This window comes from Canis lupus, chromosome 14, assembly GCF_048164855.1.
Source record: "Canis lupus baileyi chromosome 14, mCanLup2.hap1, whole genome shotgun sequence".
In the NCBI taxonomy this organism is placed as follows: domain Eukaryota; kingdom Metazoa; phylum Chordata; class Mammalia; order Carnivora; family Canidae; genus Canis; species Canis lupus.
The window spans coordinates 20,306,339-20,317,038 of NC_132851.1; the positions used below are offsets into that span (position 1 = coordinate 20,306,339).

The following is a 10,700-nucleotide window of genomic DNA, read 5'->3' on the forward strand; positions in this document are numbered from 1 at the left end:
ACCCCCACCTCCCGCCCACCTCCCCTTCCACCACCCCTAGTTTGTTTCCCAGAGTTAGGAGTCTTTCATGTTCTGTCTCCCTTTCTGATATTTCCCACTCATTTTTTCTCCTTTGGGGGGCACATTTTCAGAGGGCCAACTTATGCTCTCATGGAGTTGACTTAAACACTTGCCATATTTGAAAGGGCTCCTTTCTTTCTCCCCTTCTGAGATTTTTTCCACATGATTGGTCATTTCTGATCACTTAGTTGCTTTTGGTAGATTTTGAAATATATCTTGGGTACTCTCAGTGAGGAAAATTTTTTAGCCATGCATATTGTGGAATTGACCACAGATGGTGACCATTTTTAATTGCTGCATTCTGGAATTGTTAGACATTAACCACTCAAAAAATAATTGTTTCCCCTTGTGATAACAGTTTAATGTTACCTGTATGCATTGCATAAAGGAAGAAAGAATGCATTTATTTTCTGGGGTGCCTAGGTGGCTCAGTCTGTTGAGCATCTTGCCTTCAGCTCAGGTCATGATCCCAGGACCCTGGGATCGAGCCCTGCATTGGGCTCTTTGCTTAGCAGGGAACCTGCTTCTCCCTCTCCCTTCGCCCTTCCCCATGCTCATGCATGCTCTCTCTGTCAAATAAATAAATAAGATCTTTAAAAAAAAGAATTTATTTCTAAAAGTATTTGTTGTGAGATATTAACTAAAATATTCATAGCTTCGAGCTTTTGTTGATTATGGGGTTGAATTAGCATTTGTAGTGGTAAATGTCTTCAGTTTTTTTTCCCCAAGGCTTTCTAGCTTTGGTGTAAGTGAAGAATTAAAAATATAATATGTAATATATATAATAACATATCTGAAATATTAAAAACTTGCCCTATTCTAATTTCAGGAAAGAAGCAGGTTTTGATTTTGAGGTGGTTTTTTTGGTTTTTTGTTTTTGTTGTTTTTTTGTAGAGAGGAAATACCATTTTGCCTAACTTTAAGTAAGAGATACCATAGTTATTTTCCATTTTTGGAGAGGTGGGATGTGAAGGAAAGATATATTTTAGAAAAATGAGAGCTACAAAAAAAAATCCTGTACAATTAAACATACTTCACTTTCTTCCCCCAAAGTAAGTGGCATACATTTGCCTATTCGGACTTCACTTAATACTGTGAATGTCCCGAGCTATGTTTTCTGTCCTGACATTCATTTACTTATTTGATCTTTATGACAATTCCTATTATTGTTCTCATTGTTGAGAAAGCTAAAACTTGGTGTGGCCATTGTCCCTTTTTCATGCTGCCATCGGGGAAACCAGGATCCCCCTATTTACAGCATAGCTTTTATTTTAAAACTAGTTAGTGAAAATCTGACCTGAAGAGTAAAACATGGGCTTAAGATATGAATATGGGGGATAGTCATTTGTTGCTGAAAAAAAAATCGAGCTATGCTTAAGATTGTTTACCAGAGCAAAAAGTGAAGACAAGAGAGGGGAGCACTGGGCTGTGTGAATATTAGGAAGTTTGGCAGAAGAGCAAGGGTATACAAATGAGACTCAGAAAGGGGATGGGGCCATCTGCTGATGGGGAAGTGCCAAGGACTTAGGACAGGTGGTTCACAAAGGGGGGTCCCTGACCTGCGGCAGCCACATCACCTGGCAGCTTGTTACACATGCAGATTTTCAGGTCCCACTCAGACACACTGAGTTAGAGACTCAGAAGGTGGGACACAGGTAGTCTGTGTTGTAACAAGCTTTTCAGATGATTCTGAGGCATGCTTACCTTTGAGAACCACTGGTTTTGGATGAACAACCTGTGCTGTCCAAAATGATGAGCAAAAATTTGTGGAAGCCCTTCTCACACACATTCCCCATGTAGCAGACATTGGAATAAAATGTCCAGGATGGCCAAATATAAACATGGGTGTGGCTTTCTGGTGGTGGGAAATCTGGACTGAGCACCTAATACATACCTGGTGCTATAGTAGGCCCTAGAAATACAGTAGTAAACAAGACAGGCTTGTAGTGGCTCTCAAAGAGTTTGTTGTAGTAGACAGTGTCAGTAAAGAAATAATGACACAGAGGCGCCTGGGTGGCTCAGCCGGTTAAGTGTCTGCCTTCAGCTCAGGTCATGATCTTGGGATGGAGCTCCATGTCAGGCTCCCTGCTCCGCAAGAGTCTGCTTCTCCCTCTCCATTTCCCTCTGCCCTCCCTCTCCACTCATCTTCTCTCTCTCTTTCAAATAAATACATAAAATCTTAAAAAAAATAATTACACAATTGATGCATTAATCAAAATGATGTTAATGGTCAAGCAGGGAGTGTTCAGGGTACTAGAAGAGCATATTTGTCATCTCAGGTCCACTGGGAAACAGACTGTAAGATGAATTTAAAAGTTCAAGAGGTTTTCAGATGCCTGGGTAGCTCAGACAGTTAAGCATCTGACTCTTGATTTCAACTCAGGTCAGGATCTCAGGGTCATGAGATCGAGCCCTAAGTCGGGCTTCATGCTAAACTTAGAGTGTGCTTAAGATTCTCTCCCTTTCCCTCTGCCCCTCCCCCCTGCTCATGCTCTTTCTCTCTAAAAAAGAAAAGAAAATAAAAAAGTGCAAGAGATTTTTTTTTGAGGGAGAAGAGAAGAGATAATACCCGTAAAAGAAATAGGGAAGGAAATAGGGTAAAACAGAAAAGTCTTAGTGTGGGATGCAGATTGACAGTCTTGGCCAAATTAACGATAAGCTCAAGAGCACAGTCTTTGCCTTAAGAGTCTTATAGTAGCTAAAAGTGGCCAGGCACCAGTATCCCCACTGTACCATTAGTAGCTGGAGACTGCCAGGAGGAATGTTGCCTTGGTTCAAACATAGCAGTAGATCCCCAACCCACTGAAGCCAAAGTCATCAGCTAAGTAGACTCCTCACAGCTGAATGCCAGGTTCTTTCTTAAAGGGGAATGTGTGCAGTACATAATTACGGATGCTACAAGGCCCAGGAGCTGTTTTACAAAGACCTGTAAGTTTCCACTTCAGGTTGCCTGCCTGACTCTAGAAGTCCAGGAGCCTGCATAATGATTTTCTCTCACCAGTATTGCCATGAATTCAATTCTTTTACACCAACACTTTAGGATACATGTGGCCCTAGGATAATATGGACAGATGGGTAGCATGGCCCAAGTCAAACAGAGTTAGGAATATAAGAAGTTTATTGGATGACAACACCCATAAAAGATGAAGGAAAAGGATTGGATAGGGAAGCCTTCACCATGGATCAGTTCCAATACTACTGAAAAGGAGGAAGAAGTCAAAATTAGCAGGAATAGAAAGTTGGTGGTGGGTGGGGGGAGGGGCAAGTGATAATTGGTTGTGGGAAGAGTCTTTCCAGCCACACCATACTGCGTATAAGGAACATCAGCCTTGAGGTATAGAGTATTTCCTGGCACCAAAATAAGGTTGAAGTGGCTGATGCTCAGAGGGATGGGAAGGTGGCATGAGCCAAGGCTGGTGAAGAAGGTGAGGACCTCATTATACCAAGAGTTGCAGGCCATGTCATCAGACTTTTCCTGCCCTTTCTAAGGTAACGTGAGCCACTTTCGAGAGTCCACCTCAGTCTAATGATCTTAAATATATTTTTCTTTCAATCTTTATTACTAATTGAGATCCAGGTGTGTTACTTGTAATTCCTAAAAGTCATAACATTTGGACTTTGACCTTCATCAATTAACGTTTGTTGCATAGCTACACGTGTTTAAGCATTTCTGCTATAGATTAGACACGTGATCAGTGCGTGACATTGTTCTTAAATCTTTTGATTCATATTGGTGAGTCAGCTTTTATAAGTTAGAAATGTTAAGTACAACGTATTTTTAGTATTTACCTTTGGAATTCCCACTCCTGGTGAGTTAACTTTTCCTTACTATTCTAGGCAGAGTAAGAATAATTCCTATGGACAGTTTTGCTGAACGGGCCTTTACAAAAGCAGCGTGCTGTTCTTTCTCTGTAATGTTGCCGTATCAATAACAAACAGTTTGATAGAGGAAAGAAAGCGGACTTTGGAATCAGCCCTATGTGGGTTTGAGTTCTTTCAAAAGGTTATGTTTATATAGCTTTAAAACAGTCATTTAATGAATGAATGAATGAATGAATGAATGAATGAATGAATAAAGAAAGAAAGAAAGAAAGAAAGAAAGAAAGAAAAGAAAGAAAGAAAGAAAAGAAAGAGAGAGAGAAAGAATAAAGAAAGAAAGAAGTCACTTGTTTGTAAAATAGGAATAATAAATGGTGGTTGTAAGGATAAATGATAATGGATGTAATGTACCGGGTATCTGGCAGCTGTTGACAAATATACACACAGCGACGTGTTGATAGACATCTGTTCATGTAAGACAATGTGAAATCCAGTAGAGTTATGCCTCACAATGCCAGCAACATATGAAATCACCTTATGACAATTGACTTTTGAGAGTTCCTATACATTTTGTCAAAGTATATGATATATAATTTGTGTTTCTGGAATATCAGGAGATATGTTACTGAATTCTATGATGTCATAGGTCTCCTGCATTTTTCAGTGTATGGGGTGATAGTCTATGGATGAAAATAAAATTGCTCAGAAATAAAAGGCCTAATTATAAAATGTGTGTATGTATATTATCGTATAGCTATATGATATACTGTAATACTATAATTATTATCAAATAACTATAACAAGGTTGTAAAATTATATATTTTACTATAAAATTCAGTATGTCAGTTTTGCCAAGCAGCCGACTATAGCAGATCGTTGGTTGGTTTTCATTTGGATTCGAATAGCTTGACATGGCTCAGGAGCCAGAATAAATGGTAAATATGGTTAAAGATTGTTTGATTAAAAGTTCTAACCTTCCTGAATTTAAACCTCATGAGCTGAAATAAGGAACAGAAAAAAAAAAAGTATACTTTTAATTGTAGGTGTCTTTTTCCCCCTCCTCTTTCAGGATTTTGTGTACCATTTTACAGTGTTTGTATTCTACTTTGGAGCCTTTCTACTGGAAGCAGCAGCCACATCCCTGCATGATCTTCATTGCAATACGACCATGGTGGTGCAGCCGCTCTTGAGCGATAACCAGTATAACATAAACGTAGCAGCCACAGTGAGTGTCGATGAGTCCAGGGTACCAGCACAGCCCCCTCCCCGGGTCTCCTAGAAACTCTAGGGGCAGCAATCATTTTCTCTAATAATAGCCATTAGCATTATATATATACTAGCTATTTTTCTGTAGACAAACCTGAGGAGCTAAGTCCTGCTCTGACCCCTCCTATTGTGGACAAGAACCCTTGTCCTGATGTACACACAGTCGATGCTTAAGAAATCTTTGTCAAAAAGTAAGGACAGAAATTCAGGGTTGAGTGCAGATTTCAGGACTATCTCCCATGCCAATCTGTTGATTCATTTCTGCAGGTTTTCTTCTGAAGTTGCTTCCCATTGTCCCAGGAAGGATTTGATACATCCTCAAGTTCTGATAGTTGCACTTTTCTTGGCTATGAAATCACTGTATGAATAGACACCTCATAATGAATTTTTGAATATTGTGTTGGGGGTTTCATAAATATTTAATAAGTGAGTCCAGCATGTGAACAAGTGTTCAATCTAAGGCTATCCACAAATGAGAAAATTATTAGAGGCCAGAATGTTTAAAAGAAGGGTTAATGATGCAAGGGGGTAAAACAGTAGTACAAATCATCAAAAAAGATGAATATAAACCATTTTCATAAATGATGAAGTACCTTTAGGTAGGTTGATAGGTATTCAGATAGTTGTTCCTTAGGATGAGTGTTTTCTTAAAGTTGGTGGTATATATCTGATGTGAGCTTTTGTTCCTTTTTTCTTAGATTTTTGCCTTTGTGACAACAGCTTGTTATGGTTGCAGTTTGGGTCTGGCTTTACGAAGATGGCGACCGTAACACTCCTTAGAAACTAACGGCCTGTGTTAGTTTCATTTGTCTACTTTATGTGTCTGATCAAATAGATGCCATTTTGTCCAGATAGAACAACATTCCAAAAGTAATTTGTTTAGTATACAGAGAGAATCAAAGTACAAGTTTTGGTTCATTTCATGGATGGTATTTTAATTGTATTATGATGTTAAACAGAGAAATGGCCTTTAATTTTACATTTGTCTCTTTTTTAAAGAAGATTTTCTTTATATCCATAAAATATACAGATATTTCTCATAAAAAAGGGGTATTTCTTTTGTTTAGAGTCACCTAAACCTTAATTTTAATAGGTAACTAAAATTTCCTTAAAAAACAAAGAAAGAAACCACGTTTTAAATAGCCTTCCCACTGCACTCTGTCTTTTAATATAAGACAGAGATTGGCACCCTTTTTCTATAAAGGTCCAGTTGGTAAATATTTTAGGCTTTGTGGGCCATACAGTCTCTGTTGCAACAATTCAAATCTGCTGTTATTTTGTGAAAGCAGTCATAGGCCATACACAAATGAATGTGCCTGTGTCCCAATAAAACTTTATTCACAAAGACAGGAAGCAGGCTGGATTTGGCCTGTGGGCTGTAGATTATAGTTTGCCAACTTCTGGTATAAAACCTTAGTTATATGTTATGTATTTTATTGAACTGATCCTGAAAGGTATAAAACATAATATTTAGCCTCATTATGCAATAATCACATTGCCTTTGTGTTAATGGTCAAGTACTTACCCTTAAAGTGGTGGATAGTTTTTCAGACGAATTCAAGCAGAGTCTTGGGTACAGGAAATGTAATTTATGAAGTAAATCCTAGTTGCTTAATCAAACTAAGGGTCTCTTAACAACTAAGCAAACCTCTCATCTGGCATCCTTAAAATGAGATTCCCTGAGAAACCATTCACCACTACTGGAACTGGTATCTAGCTACTTAGTCTTACTTTGGATTTATTTATGCTTCAGAATACAGCTGTTTGTCCTGTGCATGAACATATGAATAATTATGTGTGGATATGTGAGGCTTTACCAAATAGAAGAGTTAACCTGTAACTTCTAATTATTTAACATTACTTCCTGAGTTAAATTTGGATATAGTATTAAATAAAACTTAAAGCTGTAGCTTTTTACGTGTTTTGATAATGGTCCCAACATCTGTGCTGTTTTACATTGGTATAAAATCAGTTTTAAAACAACAGCCATTATAAGAACTTGTCCCTGGCTGAATTGCACGGAAAATATTTTAATGCATCTGTTAGAGACCCTGGTTGTGGAAAGGTGCCAAAAATGGCTTGAATGGGAGACCAAGTAAGAGTTAGGTCCCAGCTCCCACCACACTGTCCAAAGCAAGATACTTCTCTCCTACCCCAGAAGGGCTTCCTCTGGGAAAAGAGGGCTTTGACCAGTCAAAACCTTCAGCCCTTTGCTTTTTTGGCTGAATCGTCCCATAAGAGTGCCATGTATAAGTTGTGCTATTAGATTTCATGGAACGCAGAACAATCCTGAATGAGTAACATGATCAATGCTCAGTGATCAGATGCTACTTATGTAATAATCCCCTAGAAGGAAGAATTTTATTAGAGTTTGCTTTGTGATATAAACTGTGTTTCAATATGTGGCAAGAAAAAATCAGTCTACGATTTTATACTCATGTCCTATCTTTTCTATAATATCTGACTTCCTTGGTTTTTCTAGCTTCATACCACACACTTAAACCTGTATTATGAATTGTATATTACAAAGTCATAAATGTGCCATAAGGATATATAGTCTATTCGAGTTGGAATCATTCAAAGTTAGTCTGCTAGATTTAGTTGTGAGATTTTATTTTTGTTTCCAAAGTATAACAGGTCCATGCTTGGTGGCATTAAATTAAATGATTTCATGAAATGGCTTTAGTGGCACTTTTGTAAATGGATTGCTTCTAGATCATTAAGAACCAAGCCTAAAACTCATCTGACTGTGAATACTTATATTTGTAGATTAATCGTGTTCTGGGTTTGTGAATTGAGTGACAAAGCACTTGAACAAAAATTATGGCATTTGAGAATTTCTTTATATATGCTGTAGAAATGAGAGTGTTGGTTTTAAAATCTGGTAACTCCATGATGAAAAGAAATTTATTTTATAAGTGTTATGACTCTAATAAAGTATTCATTTGATAATCTTTTTTTGGTCATCTATTTTTTATACAATTCACTTTGAAATTCAGTGAAAGGTTTGATATAAACTTGACAGATTTGGAATTTCTAGACCCACAATATATAAAAGTTCGGCTTTAAACATTTCTATGTAAAAGTCTCTCAGGAAATGTCAGTGAGCCTTTTTTCTTTGATGAAGGTCAAAGAGGTAAGTCTTTGGAAGTAATATTTTAAAGGAAGTTTAAATTCTACTCTGTTTTATTGAAAAGCATTTTATATTGCTTAATATATGCCAGGCAGGGTCTCAGCATCTTTTCAAATATTAGCTCATTTAATCCTCATCATGACAACTCTGAGGGGTAGACAGTATCTCCTCTTAAAGATGAGGAAACTCAGGGCACCTGGGTGCTCAGTTGGTTAACCATCCGACTCAAGGTCTCAGGTCTGCTCTTGATCTCAGGGTCATGGGTTGGAGCCCTGTTGTGGGCTCCATGCTGAGCATGCAGCCTATTTAAATTTTTGAAAAAAGATGAAGGAACTAAAACACAGACCATAAGTGACATGCAGGGTCATGTGCCTAGCAATAGACTTGAAACCCCCAGAAGTCTGGCTCTAAAGTCCAGGTGCTTAATGGTTTTGCATTCCTCAGTTCTTCAAGATTTTACATATTTCATTTATATGGAAATGAGAACCCTTTTCCTCCTTAAAGAAGTTTTTAGCAGAATTTTTAATATAATTTGTTTGTGGTAGATACCATCTTTTAGAACTTTTTTGTCCTAGCCAAGGACTCATGAGTTTGGCTGTAAGATTTCAGGCCAGACCTGCATTATAGGGGAAAATCCAGCAACTTTGGTCCACAGAGGCCCCCGAAGAGCTTGACTGCCTATTTCTCTTGTCCAGTAATTCTGGCCTGGAGTGCAGGCCCTTCAGTCTCCTGCACTGCCTTATATCAGCACTTTCCTGAATTAGCCTGGCTTCCCAGTCAGCTCCGGAACTGACATCAGAAGGGTTCTCTAGTCTGAGATACACCATTCGATCTTTATATATAAACTCTGAATTTCCACCTCTGCCTGTGCCAGAATCTGGAATTCTAAGTCATCATCACGAAGGTTCTATCTTTAACATTATGCTTCAAGTTTGCTATTAAGTGAGCCAGCGTCTCAGGTGATAATATAACATATTCATGTGGTAGGGGTCCAGAGTTTAAGGGGAGATGATCATCTTTAGGACATATATGGATTTTTTTTAATGCTTTCAAAGTTTATCTTTGTAGAGAGAGTCCTAAGCTGTGCCCTGGGCAGTAGGTCAATACTAGTTGCTCTCTCAGGACCATTCTCCCTTCAAGTACTTGCATGGCTTGCTCCCTCACCCTCTTTGGAACTTTGCCCAGTTGTCACCTTCAATCTCACAACAGCCTGCCTTCTCCTTTCCTGCATTTCTCCTAGGCACTTAGGATATATATTTTAAATATAGCTTGAACAACATATATTTTATTTACTTATTGCATTTGTCCTCTTCTCCACTAGGATGTAAGGCTTATAGAGAGGAATCATCTACTTTGTTTACAGCTCCATGTTCAGTGGCTAGAAAAGAGCATAGCAAATAACATGTACCCAGTAACTACATGTTGAGTTAGCAGATGGATGAATGTTACAGCAATACCTACTTTTGTGTTCTAATTGATATACTATATAAAAATTGATCTTGTTAATACTTGAAAATTTCTGGTATAAAACGGCTAGGTATTTTTCATCTAATTCTGGATGTATTTAGAGTGAATTCTACCTTACAAGTTCTCTAGTAATTAAATATATGTGTACTGTAAAAATGTTATGTAATCAGTCTTCTATAGCAGAGGAGCTATGCAGATAAAAATTAGGCATCCTGTGTAAACTCATCAGATCTTTATTCTATATTTTTTTTTCATGACAAAAGATATCACTATAGACTCAACTGACTTAGTCCTCAAAGCATTATCAGAACTAAGAACTAATGGTCAAAAGCTGTCATTTTTTAATAATTATGATGGGAGTGTAGGGCTCTGACTAGTGATTTTTGCTATAAGTTATGAACGTCACTGTTCTCAACCTAACGAGGTAGGTGTATCTGTATATATCATGTGGCATTTTGATTTTTTATGTCTGTCAACTCTAAAGTTTATCCTTGGATATGCATAAGAGATATTCTAGAATGGAGGATATTATTGAATTCCCTATCTGCAGTTTCATGTATCATTCTAAATATGCCTGATGTCCTGAGTCAATGTACAGTTTAGCCAAAGCAATGAAGTTCTGATGCATCAGTATACTGGGCCACATTGCCTTTTCATGAAATTGTGCATGTTATTGACTAATAAATATGCCATCTTACTGAATACACTAGAACTTTGGTGTGGAAAATTTTTGGAATGTGAATAAACTCATTTATTTGTATACACAAGTATATAAAATGTTTAACAGTGGTTAACTAAAGATTTGTTACTTTTAAAGAATGTAACAGTCGTATTAATTTCTGAACATGCCTACCTTATTTATGTATATGAAATATATGAACCTGTGTCAACCTATTTTAACTGTTAGTAAAGCATTTTAATTTTTTATCATAAAATATAGTTAAAATATGTTCTT

The 10,700-nt window shown here is 37.4% G+C and overlaps 1 protein-coding gene across 4 annotated transcripts in view; it reads left to right on the forward strand.

Moving 5' to 3' along the window:
• MAL2 (mal, T cell differentiation protein 2) overlaps positions 1-10,700 on the forward strand; it is a 66,413-nt gene that overhangs the window by 16,617 nt on the left and 39,096 nt on the right. The window contains exons 3-4 of one of the 4 annotated variants that reach the window (XM_072774319.1): positions 4,949-5,104; positions 5,844-8,099. The exons of the other annotated variants lie outside the window; for them this stretch is intronic. Of the exons in view, the coding sequence (XP_072630420.1) occupies positions 4,949-5,104; positions 5,844-5,915 (228 nt within the window). The 3' untranslated portion in view covers positions 5,916-8,099. Of the gene's footprint in view, positions 1-4,948; positions 5,105-5,843; positions 8,100-10,700 lie in introns of those variants that run through there. 4 annotated transcript variants of the gene reach the window in all.